Source organism: Haliotis rufescens, unplaced genomic scaffold (genome assembly GCF_023055435.1).
Source record: "Haliotis rufescens isolate VD_foot unplaced genomic scaffold, xgHalRufe1.0.p SCAF_6, whole genome shotgun sequence".
In the NCBI taxonomy this organism is placed as follows: domain Eukaryota; kingdom Metazoa; phylum Mollusca; class Gastropoda; order Lepetellida; family Haliotidae; genus Haliotis; species Haliotis rufescens.
This window is the reverse complement of record NW_025964334.1, coordinates 32,860,883-32,883,191: the sequence shown is the minus strand read 5'-3', so window position 1 is coordinate 32,883,191 and position 22,309 is coordinate 32,860,883. Positions and strand designations below refer to the sequence as shown.

The 22,309-nt window shown below is 39.5% G+C and overlaps 1 protein-coding gene across 9 annotated transcripts in view; it reads left to right on the top strand.

Annotated features, from left to right (window-relative positions):
* LOC124115056 (liprin-alpha-1-like) overlaps nucleotides 1–22,309 on the top strand; it is a 145,690-nt gene that overhangs the window by 29,904 nt on the left and 93,477 nt on the right. The window contains exon 1 of one of the 9 annotated variants that reach the window (XM_046475876.2): nucleotides 10,235–10,890. The exons of the other annotated variants lie outside the window; for them this stretch is intronic. Coding sequence (XP_046331832.1) covers nucleotides 10,783–10,890 — 108 coding nt within the window. The 5' untranslated portion in view covers nucleotides 10,235–10,782. Of the gene's footprint in view, nucleotides 1–10,234; nucleotides 10,891–22,309 lie in introns of those variants that run through there. 9 annotated transcript variants of the gene reach the window in all.

Genomic DNA, 22,309 nt, shown 5'->3' with positions numbered 1-22,309 from the left:
AGTGCTGTTGAAACCCAGAGGCTTCTTGTGCTGACCCTTATGTAAGAAATTAAAAATTTCCCAAAGTCCTAAGATCAAAATACAAAGGCATATTATGCTACATTCAAAGACCCTCTAAATTTGTCTCAACGGACAAAGTAAATGTTTAATCCATTAGGAGCAGCAAGTAGTATCTTATTTTTCATGTATTGGATAACAAGCCTGAAGTTTGAAAAAAAACTGAAAACTAGGGTCAGGTATTTGATTTTGTTAATGCCAAGAGTAATAACTAGGAGAAAGGGTTGATGTTTACAAAGTATATATCTTGTTTTCTCTATGCATAGCCTTCTCTCAGAGCATGGACTGAGCAAACAGCAAGCATTGTGTTTTTATTAACAACACATGTCTTTGCTGACATCCGACACCTTGAATGAGCCGTCTGCCACAGCCTTCTCTTGGGTTCCCTCCACAATCTGACATTTTCTGATGAGACCACTGAATCCAGATGTCTTGCATACCTGGGGCTGGACCCTTCAGGAAATGTTTGAATTATTTGACCTTTGACATTATCAGAGACAGACCAGTAGAAGGTCAGTTAGGGGTAATGTGGTGGAGTAGTGTGTCAGGAGTTGTCTCCCTTTAACTGTGACAGCCTGTCGAGGAAACACTTCAGTCAGTTTCAGTGTTGGGTTTGATTGATTGGTTTGTTTTTTTACACCGGACCCAGCAATATTCTAGCTATATGACGTCGGTCTGTAAATAATCAAGTCTGAACCAGACAATCCAGTGAGTGATGTCATGAGCATCGATCCATGCAATTGGGATCAATGACATGCTTCTACCAAGTCAGCGAGTTTGACCACCCGTTCCCATTAGTTGCTTCTTACGACAAGCATAGTCGCCCTTTACGGCAAGCATGGGTTGCTGAAGACCTATTCTACCCCAGATCTTCACGGGAATTCGGTGTTGGGAATGATAGTTTGCAGTGTTATAAGTTTAGTGGGGTCCTTAAGGTTTGCTCACATAGTAAATGAATCTATAGACCCTGAAGTCTTTAACTTTTACATAGGGTTTATTACAATGACCTCTTCATTGCCATGTTTAGTTTCGAACACTGTGTGTGAATAACAACAGTTCTATTGTTAGAGAGGAATGTGCATAAAGACATTTTCATGATATTTCAACTTTTGATTAGACATTCTAAATGTTACAAAATCTTTTTGAAAATTTGGGAAGATCAGTCAGTGACCTAAAAAATAAACCAATCTGAAACCCTGAATTGGTTTTATTTTCTGAAAGAAATGTACTATAAAGTAATGTTTTCCAGAAGTTTGTGAATGTGGTGGCTGATAAGAGCAAAGAAATCTTACACATTTTCATGACGACAGGGTTATCTTCTGGTGTCCATGTTCAGTGAAATAAATCAGACTTTTAAAGAATATAATCAGTTTGTCTGATAAGAAAGTTAAAGTTAATAAGATAAGTGTCCTTATCTAAACTCTTTAAGAAAAATTTGGAAACGTTTAATTAACTGGAAAATTTCAAATACATGTGAGAACATAATGTCAAACAGCTGGGATTAAACGTTTTCAGTGTTATTCTTCAACATTTCAAAGGTATCAGATCGTTGCTCCTCAGCAAGGGAGACAACTCCAACAGGCTTACATAACTATCAGGTCAATGAATGATTTGGAGGGAGTCAAGCTGTATGAACAAGCTTAGTTCAAACGTTGATGAAAACTCAAACGTGTTGGTAATAGTTATAAGGAAATTATATTCCCCTCCCTCACTACTGTTTTCTGTAAATAATATGTAATACAAAATGCAGACTGTCAAATTAATTTTCATTCTTAGTACAGCGTGCTTAAGATGACATACAGATTGGCCAGGGGGCACTTGTTGGTCGATAAAGATGTGGATACAGATGTTGTTGGAGGACTGAAAAAGTTGATTATTGAATTTTATTCGATTGTTAGGAGTTAAAGTGAAAACCAAATGACTCCGGGGAGTCTCTCAGAAAATGGGTGCAATGACCTATCTAATATCTATTGTGATAAGCCTGATAAGAAATGAGAAAAAGAGCCACTTATTTATTTAACAGGTGATGTTTTTTTCAATAACATTGGTAGATGGTAGAAATAAACATTAAAGTTGTAAATGCCAAGAATATTTTTTTCAGAACGGTACTTTTAAAGTTGTAATTACTTAATAATGCAAGGATATGGGTTTCTCTGGTTTATAACAGGATGATTGTTGGCGCCTTATTGATTTTCATTCTTTTCTCCCATAGTGTGTCAGCTTTTGTCATGTCTGTTCAATGTAAACATGAATAATTTTGATGAAATGTGACTAGTGGTAGTCTGTGAATGTTGGTTTTGTTCGTAAGAACAATTCCTTTATATTATTATTTTAGTTAGGAAGCAAACATGAAAATTTTAGTCCAGATATGCCAAGCTTAAACCATGGTGATCTAAAGTATGCCTAGTGTTTTGTATTAGGAATCGAGACAGGGGGATCTACTTGTCCTGGTTACTCGTGAAGATCCGGGGTAGAACTGGTCTTCAGCAACCCATGCTTGTCCCAAAAGGCGACTATGCTTGTCGTAAGAGGCGACTAACGGGACCGGCTGGTCAGGTTCGCTGACTTGGTTGATGCATGTCATCGATCACAACTGTGTGGATCGAAGCTCATGATATCAATCACTGCATTGTCTGGTCCAGACTTGAATATTTACAGATCGCTATCATATAGCTGGAATATTGTTAAGTGCAGCATTAAGCAACAACAAACAAACAAACTTGTCCTGGTGCTAGTGAACAGGAAAAACGTCAAAGGCGATGATGTTTTCTGTCTTGTGTAGGTTTAGTTTTTATGTTTTGAGAAGTTCTACTTGTCCTACAATCTATTGAATAGGGCAGTCAGTGGGTATATCCGCATCTTCCAAGAATTAATTCTTTCTTCCATTAAAAACCGCCAGTTCCGACCAGAAATGTGACATGATAAGGTAACAGTCTGTATCTTTAGCCTCTAGTGTGAGTCCTGTAACATTCTGTTCAGTCAAGTAAAGCCAGATATGAATAGTCCAAGTATTTACACAATTGTGGGGGCCGAAATGTTTGAATATGAAGCACAGATCGTGCTCTGTTACTTGGCTGACAGTGGTATTGTGACAGAAGTGTCTGTAAAATCTGCCATTTCTCTTCCAAACTAGCCTCTCTCTTTCCATCAAGTAAAACTATCAATAACATCAGTGAGAGTACAACTCTACCCAGTGCTTGAAATTACTTGAATGAATGGTGAATAAGTCACAGAGTACTAGCTTGGCTAGTACCAGTAGCCATCCAAGTACTATCCTGCAAGCTATGGAAGCCAGTATCAGGCATCAACATGCATGGATCCCTTGATCTGTCTCTGTTCTAGGTCCAGGGGACTTGCAGTTGTTTGTTTGTTGTTTACGCCGAACTCAGCAATATGACAGTGTTCTGTAAATAATCACGTCTGGACCAGACAATCCAGTGATTGACATCAAAAGCATCGATCCATGCAATTGTGATCGATGACATGCATCAACCAAGTCAGCGAGCCTGACCATGCGATCCCGTTAGTCTCTTCTTACGACAAGCATAGTCACCTTTTATGGCAAGCATGGGTTGCTGAAGACCTGTTCTACCCCGGATCTTCACGGGACATATAGCAGTCTATTAGTACTTGGGGGTGTTTGATAGTGAGCCGAACATCGATGATAATTAGTTACTATGGCCTAAAAATCTTCACTGGTAATAATGTTGGGAGGGTCCAATTTGGGTCCTGGGGTGGTGACATGGGCAGGCTTAATACTTTCTTAATGTTTTGCTGATGTCATTACACAGGGGCTCAGAAGCCTTACAAATGAGGATTTCATTGTTAAATTGAAGAAAATCACTCACTAACACCCTGAACGTGTATTTCCTACCTGTATAAAAATACCTTTTACCTTTTAACATGTATTTTACAATGATGAATTTAGTTATTCAAACAGTCTGACGTTTTTTACATTTGAATTGTAGGACCTAGAGCTCGGGGATTTTACATTTTCAACCCATACCTGGGTTTTACCTTTAACATATAGGATATGAATTGGACACAATATTTTGTATTTTGTACAACTCTGACAAGGAACGGAAAAAAAGGGAATTGAACAATTTTTTAAGTTGTTTTCACAAGTAGAAATTACCTAAATCATTTCTGTTTCATCTATTTAATATAATTTTAATTTTTTCCCCTTTCAGGAATAAAAGATATTATTAATTTCATTTATTATTAACCAGATTCCATTCACCAAGAGAATGCTCGTAGCCCTACATTATTATCCTCCGGTCTTTGGATAAGTGTGCATTCAAATGTTGTTCTCTGTCCCATATATAACTATGCAACTACCGTATTCAACATAATAAGTGCCCCGCTCTAATAACTTTAAATAAGCGGCTATATTTGCTAATATATTGGCGAGTGAACTATCCCAGTTAGCACCTCTTCCGATTGATCAATGTACACAAGACTCATTTATTCGTGTAAAATACGCACCTGTGTGTTATATGCACCCTTAATTATGGGCAGTTAAATTCTTGAAAATATATCTGTCATGTATAATATGCACAGATTTTTCTTTTGTATCATTTCAGGCTGTCAGCATAAACCACACAATTTACGATCTTTCAACTTGTTTTTTTTTCCACCAAAATTATACTCTAATAAAAGACCCCCTATTTCTTATTTTGAGAGCGGCCTGGGCGATATACAATATGAGTTTGAATTGTTTTATGTTCAAATTTGGTAATTTGTACTGCAGGCTTACTATCGGCCTCTGAGCAGATCTAGAGATGTTCCTGACAGAGGTTCTATTCCACCACTGACTAGAAACCCGTGAAGATCCCGGGGTAGAATAGGTCTTCAGCAACCCATGCTTGTAAAAGGCAACTAACGGGATCGGGTGGTCAGACTCGCTGACTTGGTTGATACATGTCATCGATCCCAATTGCGTAGATTGATGCTCATGATGTCAATCACTGGATTGTCTGGTCCAGACCTGATTATTTTACAGACTGCCGTTATAGAGCTGGAATATTGCTGAGGGCGGCGTTAAACAACAAACAAACAAACAAAACTGAGTAGAAAATGGCGGCTCTGGGTGAACCAAACATATCGCAAATCCTTGAATAACCGCCTGACTTGAATAAGTGCCTGTCCTGATTAAACCCTGAGCCGAAGGAACTTCCCACATGATATGAACCGCCTGAATTAAGTGAAGCTATGACAATAGATGTAACTATATGATATTTACAAGGGCCTCCCTACATCAGTTAATAAACCCGAAGTCCAATCAACACTTTTGATTTATTAACAAGGTACATTATAGACCCGCAAACCAGCTAGATTAACCTTTGCCTGTATCTGGGCTAAAAGAAATCTATGAAAGTCGAGTATTCCGGAAAAATGCCAAGTTTAGAAAATCATTATTGCTTGATGGAAATGACAGATTTCAGGATGGAGCAATTAATTTATTGCCTCCGTAAGGAATTGCATGTAGACGAAAAGGTATTAAGTGTGTTTTGTGTTTTTATTTCAGTTGTTAAAGCGCAATGTTTCAGATTGGTTCATTTTCTTGGACAGTGACTGACTGTCATTCAAAATGTCCTAGAGAATTTGCGAAATAATTGAAAAAAACATGAAAATGCCCATGATGATTGTTAACCTCATCCTGCAAAATGTTTAGATATGTGAGCAATAATGAGGATTTACATGTCAAGGTCACTTGTCATTTGTTTGTTTTCGTGTTTGTTTGTTTGTTTGTTTGTTTGTTTGTTTGTTTGTTGTTAAACCAGACAATCCAGTGATTGACATTATGAGCATCGATCCATGCAATTGGGATAAGATGACATGCATTAACCATGTCAGCGAGCCTGACCACCCGATCCTGTGTGTCGCCTCTTACGACAAGCATAGTCACCTTTTAGGGCAAGCATGGGTTGCTGAAAGCCTCTTCTACCCCGGGGCTTCACGGGGCAGGTCTTTGTCAAGGTCATGGGATTTGCTACATAAGTGTGTATTCTCTACCATTTATGTGTGTCTGTCCAAAAGGGTTTTGTGTACATGTGACAGTTGCTAAATGATAATCCTTTATGATTATTCTGAAATTGTTGTGGGAACATTGCCATTTTAACATCCCAGTCAGTGACAAACTGTCCTTCCTTCAGTAGGAGTAACTGTAGAAATTATTTGAAAAATAACACTAGATACACATGTGAAAACTATGGAATGGACATTTTAGTAACTAAAACATTTCTATGTGCATTATATGGCATATGCATTATGGCATTATAGTGTTTCTTGATTTGCAGAGGGCGGTCGGGTAGCCTAGTGGTCAAAGCGTTTACTCGTCACGCCGAAGACCCAGGTTCGATTCCTGACATGGGTACAATGTGTGAAGCCCATTTCTGGTGTCCCCCGCCGTGATATTGCTGGAATATTGCTAAAAGCGGCATAAAACCATACTCACTCACTCACTTGATTGATTTGCAGCCTTTCTGTCTATATATGAACAGATGCAGAAAAAAATTCTGTGTATATTTTAGTTTATTTAGCATTGAATAACCTTTGAAAATAATTCCCCCAAAATACAAACTAAAAATTTTCAAAATAAATTTGTGACAGGTCCATCCATATTCTTAAACACAGGTTGCATCTTCAACCTTGACCTTAGTTTCCAGACGCAGAAGGTTTCCCTGTGTCTCCAGATTTTCGAGTGTGTGGCGTTGACTGGAGGAATGATGATGGATAAAGGCAGGAGAGGTGTTGATTCAGACTAGCCAATTTTCTAATGATTTATTGGCTATTTTGTTGTATTATGGCCACTGGTGTCAGGAATGTAGTCCTGGGGTGTATGTTGGCAGCGATCAGAAGTTCATGCTGGTCAAGGTATCATTACTTGTCACTGGACATTCATCCAAAGGTCATTCCAACTGGTTTGTTTCAGTTTCACTGAGCGATACACATGTTCTGGTTTGTTCTGTTTAGACTTGGAAGTCTGAACCTTGTTCCGCAGGGAATGTTCCGTCATTCATGTCAGTGGGAATGTTAGGTCAATCATGTCATCTGGGAATGTTGGGTCAATCATGTCAGTGGGAATGTTCGGTCAATCATGTCAGTGGGAATGTTCGGTCATTCATGTCAGTGGGAATGTTAGGTCAATCATGTCATCTGGGAATGTTCGGTAAGTCATGTCAGTGGGAATGTTCGGTCAATCATGTCAGTGGGAATGTTCGGTCAATCATGTCAGTGGGAATGTTCGGTCATTCATGTCAGTGGGAATGTTCGGTCAATCATGTCAGTGGGAATGTTCGGTCATTCATGTCAGTGGGAATGTTAGGTCATTCATGTCAGTGGGAATGTTAGGTCAATCATGTCAGAGGGAATGTTCGGTCATTCATGTCAGTGGGAATGCTAGGTCAATCATGTCAGAGGGAATGTTCGGTCATTCATGTCAGTGGGAATGTTCGGTCAATCATGTCAGTGGGAATGTTAGGTCAATCATGTCAGTGGGAATGTTAGGTCAATCATGACATCTGGGAATGTCTGGTCAATCATTCCTAGAGATGTCCAAACTGCTGCTAACTAAACTGCAGAAGTTCATTTAGTTTGACAAAGGCATTAATAAAATCACTCAGCCAGTCATGTAATCGTGATGCTGGGAATTTTGCTTTTATATTCTTTAAGACAGATCTGGTCTGCCTGATAGGAATAAGATACCAATGCTACTATTCTGAAGTGTGTGTGTTTTTGGAATAATTTATTCTCTTGCTGACATGGAATATCTTGATGCATTATGTATGATAATACCAATAGGTGATCCATGTCTCATAATACCAGTACATTGTACAGCAAACAGCATTAGCATGCCAGTTTACGGAATCATCAATTATGTATCACCATACGAAACTGTGCAGCTGCAGCCCAAGCCAACACGGATGACATGACATCCAAGCTGACATGAATGACATGACACCCAAGCTGACATGAATGACATCCAAGGTGACACAATTGACATGATACCCAAACTGACATGAATGACATGACATCCAAGCCGTCACAATTGACATCTCATCCAAGCTGACATGATTGACATGACATCCAAGCTGACATGATTGACATGACATCCAAGCTGACATGATTGACATGACATCCAAGCTGACATGATTGACATGCCATCCAAGCTGACATGAATGACATGACACCCAAGCTGACATGAATGACATGACACCCAAGCTGACATGAATGACATCCAAGGTGACACAATTGACATGATACCCAAGCTGACATGAATGACATGACATCCAAGCCGTCACAATTGACATCTCATCCAAGCTGACATGATTGACATGACATCCAAGCTGACATGATTGACATGACATCCAAGCTGACATGATTGACATGACATTCAAGCTGACATGATTGACATAATATCCAAGCTGATATGATTGACTTGACATCCAAGCTGACATGATTGACATGGTATCCAAGCTGACATGAATGACATGACATCCAAGCTGATATGATTGACTTGACATTCAAGCTGACATGAATGACATGACATCTAAGCTGATATGAATGACATGACATCCAAGCTGACATGATTGACATGACATTCAAGCTGACATGAATGACATGACATCCAAGCTGATATGAATGACATCCAAGCTGACATGAATGACATGACATCCAAGCTGATATGAATGACATGACATCCAAGCTGACATGATTGACATGACATCCCAGCTGACATTATTGACATGACATCCAAGCTGACATTATTGACATGACATCCAAGCTGACGTGATTGACATGACATCCAAGCTGACGTGATTGACATGACATCCAAGCTGACATGATTGACATGACATCCAAGCTGATATGATTGACGTGACATCCAAGCTGACATTAATGACATTATATCCTAGCTGCCATTATTGACATGACATCCAAGCTGACATGATTGACTTGACATCCAAGCTGACATGAATGACATTATATCCTAGCTGCCATTATTGACATGACATGCAAGCTGACATGATTGACATGACATCCAAGCTGACATTATTTACATGACATCCAAGCTGACATGATTGACATGACATCCTAGCTCAACCTGTGACTTAAGCCACTAGTCCAAGGCTTGATTCTAATAAAATTATGTTTGGTGTTGTAAGCTCTTTCTAATATTCCCTATAATACTAAGTTCAGCTGAAAGTGATGCTAAGAGCCAAGCTCAGGCTGTAGTCTCAAGTCCAGGGCAAGTATTTAGTCAGTGAAATGGCTGAAAATGCTGTTCACTTACAACAACATATCGGCATTATGGTACTTGATGAAAAAGGTGGAGTCATGAAACAATCCTTCCAGAACTGCAGCATCCATATCTTATTCCTATCTGTCGGACCATTGTCCTTCACAAAATAAAGTTAACAGTAAAATTTGCCAGCATCATGATTAAATGATTGGCTGAGATCTGTCCCTTTGAAATCATTATGGTGAAGGGAGTGATTTTTATGCCCCCTCCAAACTTTTGAATGAACTTCTGCAGTTAAGTTAGCAGCAGTAAATGTTGTTTAGATGACTTTTTAAACTGCAGGTCCTTCCTGCCAGGAATGAAGGTGAGCCAATGACTGACTGATGCCACATTCCAGCATGTTAAATGATGCCCCATTCTCACTAACCTGAAAGAGTCCGAGCGTTTTATTCACTGCAGTTGTTTAGCTTCACTCTAATTTAGCAGCGATACAACTGAGCCAAAGAATAGCTATTTCTCACTTGCGTATTTCACCAATCAATGATATTGATATTATTCAGCGCACCAACTGTTTCACAAAGTCTTTGATCAACGTTTTATTTTTTGGAAACGTGGCTTCGGGCAGACTGTTGAGAGCCAGCGTGGACAATATTGTTGTTAGAAGTCAGCGAAACCTTTAACAGCTGACACAGCTCTCCAGCTACACTGCAGTGCTAATGGTAGACCCCACAAATACGTCACTACAACCGCTCGCCGCTGCCTCATTGGACAAGGCTGTGTACGGTTGCCGTGGAGACATTAAATGGCACAGCCCACTTGAGGTACCATGGATGTTGGCTGTTAAATTTTCATGATGGGTGCACATAATAAAACCTTGCGTATTGATTAGTCTTGTGTTGAGTGCTAGTAGACACATGTGATATAGGTACAGTGATACAGCCTAGCTGGAAGATACTGCTCGTCAATATATAGTCAACATTGCTCGTCATCTGTTGACGGATTATTGTCGTGTTGCTTTTGTCTTTAAACTGTCATATTCCAATGGAAGTGATTTCAGTGAAGGAAGTGAAACGAGCATCCATCTTCATCCGCATCATATCTTGGACTTCAAGATAGGTGTTTCAACTTTGTGTGGAATTGTTTCACTAGATAAACAAACAGATGGAGTTTGCTGAGTGTATGAATGGTATTTTTTGTTTTGATTTAAGGGTTTGAATGTAGTTTTTCTTTTTGAAATTTGACAATTTTGTTTTGTGTGAGAGGAACTCTGTGTAGGCAATTAGCAAGCCATGCAAGTCTGTGTTTTTATCCGTGGTGGTTTGTCAGGTGTATATAGGGCTGTATCCTCCTGGAGGGATTACCACTGTTGTAGATGGTTGTGCAGGCAGGGATTATAACAGGATGCTTGGGAATACGAGGATTCAGATCTTCTTTTGCGGAGGAGAGTTTTAGTGATATTTATTCTCAGCCAGTAAGAATCATCAATGGCCAACGGATTTAATGTGCATTTGGATGTACGACTGCGAGGTTTGGATTATGTGGTAGGGTACTTGAAGAGGGAGGACTCCAGGCATTTGAAGAAGTTTATTCAAGTAAGTAGCGAGATGAAGACTCTCTCATCTGTCTCCAAATTTGTTCACTGATGGCTGTGTTGTTTTTTTCTGAAACCTGAGGCAGTGTTGTTTATGGTGGAAGGAATTAACTAAATTTGTCTTCAAAAGAAATCAGTTTAGAGGATTTATAAATGAGTGTGAATGTGATTAAAAGTGATTGATCAGAAAGGTGTTGAATATGTGAACATTTTCCTGTATCCTTTAGTTCTCATAGTATTTGACTATGGTCACTAATCCAAAGGCTGGGTCGAGTAAATTTAATTCAGTTGTGTCAGGTATGTTTGTAAAAGTCTTTATATTAAAACTAAAATCTGCTGCAAATAGTATCCATGAAGATCCGGTTTAGAATTGGTCTTCAGCAACCCTTGCTTGTCTTAAGAGGCGACTAATGGGATTGGGTGGTCAGACTCGAAGACTTGATTGATGCATGTCATCGTATCCCAATTGGGTAGATCAATGCTCATGATGTTGTGTGTTTCACCAAAGTGGTAAACGTTCAAGACATGCATCACTTCAGGCTTTCCTCCCACATCAAGCTGACACACTGTGATATAACTGGAATACTGTTCAAAGCAGCATTGAACCAAACTCACTCACAATCAATCAATCAATCAATCAATCAATCAATCAAGGGCGGTGGTAGACATGTGTTGCTACAGTATTTGAATCCAAGGACTTTCACTTTTAACATTAGGGTTGTGACAAGGGCTTTCAGTCTCAGTTTTAGATAGTAACTGATGCTCTGAACATGATGAAAGAAGTTCTAGTCACGTTGATAGAGCTGTTGTCAAAACATAAAATCATCCAATACAAATATTAGATGTACAGATATTTAGTCCTGGCACGATGTGTCTGATTGATGATGTTGAAATGTCTGAAAAATGAAGCTAACACAGATCACTGAAAAGTAGAATGCGATGGGAAGACTTAGCTGTGAGTGACCTCCTCATGTTCGACATTGAGTAAACATATCACTCTGTGCCCAATGCATCTTCCAGTGTGAAGATATTTCTGCTTGTATCACTTACAGTAGTGGACCGCCTCTGTGGGCCAGTGGATACAGCAGAGGGTCGGGGTTCAATCCCCGGCCGCGCCATACCAAAAGATGTTAAAAGATGGTGCTTGTTGTTACCCTGCCTGGCGCTCGGCATTAAGGGGCTAACAAAAGGACTGGTCGGCTCGGAGTCAGTATACTGTGTCGAAAGTGGGGCATTCATGTCATGCGGCATGGTATCTCAGTGGGCTAGCACTATAAAAATGGCACTTGTCCGGACTAGTACAAGCAGTCACACACAAACCACACAGACATGCATGCACATCGCTTACTAAGTGCAATTATCTTGATGCAGTGTTAAACCCCATTTCACCTCACCTTACTCCCAGTAGTTTGCCTAAAGCGTCCTCCGAGTAGGAGGATATTTCTGTAGGTGTTTAATACTGTTTATTATGCATGATAGATGCATCGCTTCCCAATCATGTGCCCACATAATACTGTCATAATAAGAGATTCCCACTCGCCCACTATTTCAATGGGTTATGCTGCTTCAGAGGAATGAACGAATGCCGAAGGCTGTACATGTTTTAGCTCACCTGACTGAAAGTCACCTTTTTCTAAAAATGTTTGCCATTTTTAAAGTGTTGACTATATTAAGGTGAGCTACAGTGCATGGGACTAAACTGGTTGTTTTATAGTTTACACATTTTTGGTGACAAGTTAGTTTGAGTAGGTCGCCATACAATGTATGCTGCACAGGAAAACCAAGAATTTCAGTGCAGTGAGTTTAGTTGTGAGATGCACTGAACATACTTGGTCGTGATAGTTGAAAAGTTTAAAGGTGAGCTCCTTGACATTTTGTCGTGTATCTTCCCACCTAGCCTGTCATGCCATGCTGGTACCTAGCACACTTAGCGTTATTTACTTACCGGGAGATCGAAATAGACTGAATTCAGTATATTCCTTGTGTTGGGTTGACATTTTTGTCGAAGGTGTTAGGTTTTATGAAGATGATTTGAGTAACTGGCTGTTTCAATGCTTGTGCATGTGAACATGATTCAAGATGTAGCTGCTTTCCGTCTGAATATTGAAAATGTAGGTTTTGTAAGTCTTCCTTAAATGACTTATATTTTACAATTAGGGATCTCTGCGTTCTGAGTTGTTTATTCACTATCCAAAGCCTTCATCTTGAAGTGTTCGAAATTAAGGGAGGTGCTGAGGGTTAACGTATCGAAGTTATGGGAGGTAGTTCAGGTCTTTTACCGTATTTGAACCGAGGGACCCCTTATAACTTGAGTTATGGCAAGGACCCCTTTACTTCATGCCCAATTTCTGGACTGGTTGTTTTTGTACTACAGTGAGGAATTGAAATAGCAATGTTATTTACCATGTTCTTGTATTTGCAATTCATGTTTGTGTTGTTGAATATTGTTGTTGGGTTTTTTTCAGAGATAAATGTTTAGTTATTATTTATTTCACTAATTTCACTAATTAGTTTGGGTTGAAATTGGGAATAACTTGAAATATTATTGTAGGGGCAGTGGGGTAGCCAAGTGGTGAATGCTGAATGCCCGGGTTGGATTCCCCACATGGGTACAATGTGTGGGGCCCATTTCTGGTGTCCCCCGCAGTGATATTTCTGATATATAACTAAAAGCGACATAAAACCATACTCACTAACTCAAATATTTTACTGGTTGGCTCGGTGTTAGTATAATGTGTCTGAGTAGGGTATTTATGTTAAACTGTGGCATGGTATCACTAGCATGGCTAGCACTCTAAAATTGGCATTAGTCAGGACTAGTACAAGAAGCCACACCCAACCATGTGCATGCATGTCGCTATATAAATGCAATAATCTTGGACGCTATGTTAAAACCCCATTTCATCTCACCTCACCTCGCTATGTGTTAATAAATGCAGTACGTATTTGAAATTAACATTTCAGGAAGGATGTTGTGTTTCCTTGTGAACAACCACTTTTACCATTAAGTAGATTGCAACTCAAAAGCACATGATTCTTGCGGACTAATGAAAATAAAATGAATTTTGAAGCCTGGTGTTGTTTGAAAACACATGCAGTAAACCAGCATGTTGCCATGCATGGGTCTCTAATAACGGATGTCATTATGAGCTGCCATTTCTGCAAGAACTCGTCAGTGGGGACAATCCTCTAATCTCATACTGATATTAAGTAGCTCACTTAGGAATCACCACAATCTATAACCCTGGCAGTTGGAAACTGTAGGAATACCATAATTATTATGTTTGTCAATCCAATCCCTAGCAGGGGCACCATATTGGGGTTGTCTTCCATCTAGAAATCAAACAATTTAAGTGGTCGATTTAAGCCCTGTCGTTCACAGAGAGACTTTCAGATTTAATATCATGCAATAAAATAAAATTGAAAGGCTTTATTTTGTGTGAAGAGCAGATAGTAGGTACATTTAAATCAACTTGTTTGCCAAAATGATGCAAAATTTGAAATAAGGCTTTTATGGACAAGGCAAATTTGCCAAGGTTCGTTCTTTCAGGCCAGAGAGTGTGGGTATTTGACAGGGTGTTTTGGCTTAGAATGCTGAAGTTTTAATCAGCATATTCTACGTCTTGTGGCAAATGAGTTTGGAACTTGGTCTACTGTTGTTTGTTAATTGATGGCAAAGGCTGTAATAACAGATTGGCAAAAAACAGCCAATCTCCAAAGAGCATTGCATTCTGTAACAGGCGTTATGAAATATTTATGATATTGCAGATCCAGAATTGGCAAGGTTTTGCCATAATTCAGGATACCAACAAATACCACATCATTATAAAGATCAGAGCCAGATTGTGATGGGGAGTGGTGCTATGTCAATCTCACAGACAACCCTGGTCAACAGAATGGACATATCACAGTCAAAATACAAGGAAACTATTACTGTATGGACAACGAGAATGAGTGAATGTTGTTTTGTGCCGAAGTTTCTGCTGTTTCGCGTCGGTCTGTAAATTATCTTGCCAGGGCCAGGAAAAACAGTGATTGATAACAGGAGCAGCAATCACGTCCAGATCTGCTGTTCGTTGATTTGATTCCTGTATTTGCCCTATGCTTGATCGTTGGTTGTCGGGATTATCTATGGGCGAGGGTTTCGCCATAGGGGTGAATGTCAATCACTGGCCCCACTCTGCACGTTCCTCCCACTTTGTGGTGATACACTGTTCAAACAAGCATTATGCTCATGATGTCAGTCACTGGATTGTCTGGTCCAGACTCGATTATATAGCTGGAATATTGCCGAGTGCGTCATGAAACAACCATCATACAAAGAAGCTTTAAACCAAACTCCCTAACTCATTCCCTAATATCAGTTATCAGAAAATCTTGCTCACTTACCTTGTTTTAGAGTTAAATCCAATCTGTGCCAAACATTTTTGTGCCTACTGGTCTGAATTTGTCTTGTGTAACATCTGCAGAATTTTAGTGTTAAAGTATGGATTATGATTAGCTGTCCTAACCAGACCGTTAGAAATTTTACTTGACCTTGGCGCTAGACCAGTGGCTAAATTTTTAGATTGTAAATCTATGACACCTGTTGAAAGTTGTGTGTAGCCACTAGTAGGCTAGACCTTGGACTAGTGGAAACCGAGAATGACTACCCGCTTTCTCTCTCAAATTCTATTTTTCTTTCATATACTGTCAAAAGTAGGACATGGACTGATTTGATAGAACATACTTGCCTCTATACTGGAATAAACAGTGCGCTTGGAGCTGATTAGAATTAGATCTTTGGCTTCTTATTTGAAATATGAATTGGCATCTGTTTAAAAGACAATAGGCAGAGATGTATGTAGACCCTGACCAGATACCAGTGTGGCCCAAATTCTGCAGCAAATGTCTGTATAAATTCACAAATTATAATTAAACGTTTCCCAATTCATGCTGTTATGTTTATGACTAAACATTGGTATTTCAGGACCAATATAGTGAAGAAGCTTAAATGTTTAATTTAACGTTATTGATTTGTATGCAGTGTTAAAATTCAGTGTCAAAATATCTCAGAATTTGAGAAAATAAGGACTTAATGAAAAAATTCCAATTTTGAACAATTACAGAGCACTTGGTTTGGAATCCAAAGTAAATCCCTGATAGATTGATGCAGTGTTCAAAATTAAGCGGGTTACATTTTTAACTACTGTATTTGGCGTAATAAGCACCCAGGGCGCTCAAAATTAGAAATAGGTAGGCTCTTATTAGAATATTATTTTGGTGAAAAACCATGAGTTGAATGATAAATTTCGTGGTTTATGCTGACAGCCTGAAATGTTTATATACTCAAGATATATTTTTCCAGAATTTAATTGCCCATAATTAAGGGTGCATATTACACACGAGTGCATATTATACACGAATAAATAGGTATTGTGTACATTGATCAATCGGAAGGGGTGCTAATTGGAATTGTTCACTAGCCAATATACTAGCAAATATCACCATGGGCGCTTATTAGAGCGGTGTGCTTATTACGTCGAATACGGTATTAATGTTAGGGACCCCTAGACTTCAAGGTTTAATTTTAAACACTATTGTCAGATGTATAAAGACTCCATGTGAATGCTCCTCGTTTGGGGTTGAATGTCTGAGTGAACATTGTATACTTTATTACCACACAATGTCAGCCACGACATTGTCTCATCACTTAAAGACTGGTCTTTTTTTAAATCTGTGTTTTTTTACATGGATGTCTTTGTTTTGTTACATTGCCTGAAATCATGTCCCTGAGGAAATGTACAAGAAGTGCTACTTAGAGAATTGGTCATGTTCTGTTGTAGTACCAGTAGTATCCGCCTGAAAACATTGCTCTGTTTAAACAGAAACAGTGCAGAAAATAGCAGAGCTTGAAAGGAAGATGCTGTAGAGCAGAGATTATTGGTGTGTTTCCATATCATCATTATCATTTAGGAATAAAAAATTGTTTGATGCTTGCCATTGGCAAACATTCCCAAATAATTAAGATACAGAGACACACATAAGGATATTAATTTCTTTATGATATGATTTCGTTTTTAAAATATTCCAAAGTAGTAAGGTATTTTGATTAACTTTAGAAACTGTGTGTTAAATAACGCTATGCCTGAGTGAATATTGTATGATGTAGTGAATGATATTTTCGGCCATGTTTGTTTACAGAAGCATTGACATCTGAAATGTAAACTTGTTGAGATATTTTTTATCGAGTAAGAAGACCACATTGATGTAAGTATCTTATTAACTGTAATCACCTCATTTGCTTATATTTTGGATTGTGATACCAAGTATATTGGATTGGTTTATCACATGGTTTATGACACTATCCGCTATATAACTATATTAACAGGAACCCGTTACAATCTGCAACCAGGTCATTTTTATACACAAGGCAGTGTTTTAAGGCTGGGATGTTGCTGACTGTGGTGTAAATCTACATTTACTTTTTCTTCCTACATGATGTGATCCAAGTACTGCAGTCACTTCATCCGGGTCCTCCCGTTACTACACACACTTCTGTTGTTCCAGGACCCTCCGTTACTAAACACACTTCTGTTGTTCCAGGTCCTTCTGTTCCTAAACACACTTCTGTTGTTCCAGGTCCCTCTGTTACTCCACACCCGTTATTCCATGCCCTTCCGTTACTCCACACCCATTATTCCATGCCATCATTACTCCACACCCATTATTCCATGCCCCTCCGTTACTCCACATCCGTTATTCCATGCCTTTCCATTACTCCACACCCATTATTCCATGCCATCATTACTCCACACCCATTATTCTATGCCCCTCCGTTACTCCACACCCATTATTCCATGCCCTTCCATTACTCCACACCCATTATTCCATGCCCCTTCATTACTCCACACCCATTATTCCATGCCCTTCCATAACTCCATGCACCCTTGTTACTGCACGCCCTTACATTTTTGCACATCCCACACCCCTCAGTTATTCCATGGCTTCGTTATTCCGTTCCTACTCCCATAACAGAGCACCTTGTAATCCTGTTACTCCTGCATGCATCATTGATGCCGTGTCCCCATGGGTACACTTCTGTAGGTATCCTCAGCAATTATTCAGAAGTTGACGTGTTCTAACAATATTGATCGAGATATGGATAAACATCCCCCATTGTGTTGGACAGTTCCCACCATTGCTCACATACTCTCACATCTATCTTGGAGTTAATCTTAGATTGCCATCACACCTCACATAGATCAACACATGGCTGATGCTGTTGAATGTGTGAGGTAAATAGAATTTACTGTGACGCAGCGATTCAGATCATTAGTCGTGCAGAGACGGATGGAAAGTACAAAGGTTCTCAGGGTTCCAAGGTTTGAAGTAGTGATAGGAATCATTTGCGTTTAAAAATCGACTGTAGGAAATATTCGGATGTACTCAACTTTTTGTTATAGTTGGTTAGCGATTGGGTAGTAGTGGGACGATACACCAATGCATTGGTGGATCAATCACAGTCACACATTAAGTAAAAAGTATCGATTCTTACCTTAAATGTTTGCTTTAATAACTGTTACACTAAACACTAATTACCGTATTCGACGTAACAAGCGCCCAGGGCGCTCTCAAAATTAGAAATAGGGAGCTCTTATTAGAATATAATTTTGGTGAGACAAAAACAGAGTTGAAAAATTGTAAATTTCGTAGTATTTGCTGACAGCCTGAAATAATAGAAAAGAAAAGTATGTGCGTATCATACATGACAGATATATTTTCCCGAAAATCATTGCCCATAATTAAGGGTGCATATAACCCACGAGTGCGTATTATACACAAATAAATAAGTCTTGTGTATATTTATCAATCGGAAGGGGTGCTAATTGGGATTGTTCACCAGCTAATATATTAGCAAATAGTGCCGTGGGCGCTTATTAGAGCGGGGCGCTTATTACGTCGAATACGGTAGTAGTCAAAAGTTGTAGCAGAAACATTTATTATGTGGAAGGAGTGTAACAATAGATTGTTGTATTAATGTATTGCAGTATGAAGTGTCACAGTATGTATCATAATACCTCTTGACAAGTAAGTGAGTGAGTTGGGTTTAACGCGACTTTTAACCCTATTCCAGTTAAATCGCGGCGTGTCAGCTTAATGTGGGAGGATAGCCTGAAGTGATGCAGGTCTCAGACGTTAACTACTTCAGTGAAACCCACGAGCACGGGTATGGTGCTGACAAAAACCTAGAAACATAATCGGGGCGAACCGGGATTCGAACCCACAATCATAGGTTTCTGCACAGGGACTCAACTCTGCACAGCGAATCGCAGCACCTCAGACGACTGTGCCACCCGTCAAGTACTGATACTAGCAGTACTTACACAGCTTATTATATTTACCATGTATTATGGGAGTTGTAACACTTGTTGCTTAAAGGACCACTTCCAAGTTATAGCGGATAGAGTGTCTGCCCCTAGAGAGGAAGGTTGGTGGGTCGTACCAAAAGACATTAAAAGATGGTACTTGTTGTTTACCTGCCTGGCACTGGGCATTAAGGGGCTTAAACAAGGACTGGTCGGCTCAGGTTGAGTACACTCTGGCTGAGTGGAGTATCCATGTCTAAACTGAAGCAAGTCGGGGTAAGAATGGTCGCCAGCAACCTATGCTGCACGTAGGAGGCAACCATATTGGTCAGAAAGTGAAGCTGAGGACTTGGTTCATTACGTGATCGTTGTCCGCAATATCAATCACTAGACTGTCTGGTCTAGACTTGATTATTTACATACCACCGTCATGAGCTGAGCCCCATTGCACAAATAAATCAATATACCCCCTAATATTAATTATATATAACCCTTATATGTAATAAAAACTTGTGAATCTCTCCTACATCTAATATGAACATTTTTACAATCAATCATTGATTCTACATTGATATTGTGAAGAGCAGTTTGAAAATTGCTGACATGGCATTATTTTTGCTGATGCAACAAATACCTACATAGACAATCTATTTCTGTTTAGTGACATTGCTGGGTCAAGATGAACATGTGTCACTAAGCAATTCAATCATTTTATTTTTTAATAATAGGGCTAAGACTGAATGTTAGTGATACTTTAAATGAAGTATACTGTGGACGGTCCGGTCCAGGCATTGATTTTCTAATATCAAAGCTCATTATTGTCTCTTCCACAAAGTTGATTTAATTTTCTCTGTAAATAGTCAGGAACACACACCCAAGGATTAATAAAGGCTTACCAATATTAAATCAAAGGGAATATTTTCCATTCTTTACTTGATATTTGTCTGAGTAGCATGATAAGGAATTACATGCTCGAGTTTAAATCTCCAGACTGACCTTTAGGAAACATGAAGTAAGCTGACTTTTTTCGGATGTCGCACTCTATCTTTTTATTTCTGTTACAATGGGGCATATTGTTTGACTCTTGTGACAAATTGACTCTTCAAGCATAGGACCCTTGTGGTGATTCCAAGGTGGAAGAAGTCAGCACACTTCACCTTGAGTCAGTCATGATGACATTCAGGTTGTGTGACCAGGCTGAATTTGTGCTATCGTTTGTCCTTTCTGTCTACCATTGTTTTACTGTTAGACCCCAAAATGAGTATCGGTTGCTGTGATAAAAATGAAACATTTCTGATTGCAGAATACAACATCTCGCGTTTTCACAAATGCACCTGCTCTCTTACTTACTCATCCAAACACTAGCCCACCAACCGAAACTTGCTCACTCACTCACTCACTCACTCACTCACTCACTCACTCACTCACTCACTCACCAGCCCGATCATCATCATTTCAAATGACTTATGGAGCCCAGAGAGTGGTGGTCTGTGGTTCGATCCTCAGGCTGCATCATACCGAAAGACATTATGAGATGGTACTTGTTGTTACCTAGCCTGGCACACAGGATTACAGGGATAAATCAAAGACTGGTCGGCTCTGAGTCAGTACACTGTGTCAGAGTTGGGCATTCACTGCAGCATGGTATCTCAGTGGGCTTGCACCTTAAAAGTGGCATTAGTCTGAACAAGCAGACGCATGCATACACCTACAAGCATGTCCATTATAAGTGCAATAATGTATATAGTGGTTGGACGATACACCGAGGCATGTCCATTATAAGTGCAATAATGTATATAGTGGTTGGACGATACACCGAGGCATGTCCGTTATAAGTGCAATAATGTATATAGTGGTTGGACGATACACCGAGGCATGTCCGTTATAAGTGCAATAATGTATATAGTGGTTGGACGATACACCGAGGCATGTCCGTTATAAGTGCAATAATGTATATAGTGGTTGGACGATAAACCGAGGCATTGGTGGCTCACACCAAGTAAAAAGTATTGTTCCTTACTTTGAATGTTGTCTTGAATAAGTGTTACACCAAACACTAATTACTAGTGAAAATGAGTAGTGAAAACGTAAATATTTTCATCCATTGCGCCATACCTGACACTGCCAACTGTTAATCATTAGTGTGCCAGGTATTTGGCAATCCTGTCCATGAAAAAGATGGCTTACGCACCACAGATAAGTGCACATGCAAGTATCGCGATACGTATCGGATTGTGAGCAAGGCCTCGTGATGCATATCAGATCGTATCATCTCAGCCCTAATGTTACACCCCATTTCACTTCACTTTATTAAAAATCATTACACAGGCTGTTGAAACTGACAATTTTATCCCTCTTCGGGGACTTGTATTGATATGAGTTTACTCAACAATAACTAGTTGTTAACTTTTACACAGTTATGCACACCAGGTGCTGTTGAGAATGTAGAGCAGGTGTTGCCTTTTATATCGAGGGAACCAACCATTTAGCCCCATGGGAATTCCAGGTTAGAAAAGGTACCGAGCACCTGTGTTGGCCATATCTTAATGAATCAGGTCATGGGGCTCGGTGACTTGTTTGATAGCGTGTCAACATACCCCGAATTTCCTGAATAGCTACCTGTTGTGACTGGTAACACTTCAGTAGAAACAGGTCAAATTTGTTCCTACCTCCCCGACTGTCATGTAGAAACTTTCAGCATCTGCCCAGAGAGTGAAAGGTTAATTGTTCTCATCGTAACAAAGGACTTGGTTCTTGTTGTTTCCCTGCCTGGCGCTCAACATTAATGGGATAAGACAAGGACTGGCCCGTATACATGTCTGTGTGGGGTGTTCATGTTATGCTGCGGCATGGTATCTCAGTGGGCTTGCACTACAAAAGCGACATAAGTCAATACTGGTACAAGCAGTCACACACACCCATGTCCATGTACGTTGCTATATACGTGCTATAAACTTTAATGACATTAAACTCCATTCTACCTCATATCGCCTCACCTGATGTTTTTTGTATATCACCTAGACACCAGCATAGTCTGAGGAACAAAGTATACAAATGTGCTTGTACAAATAG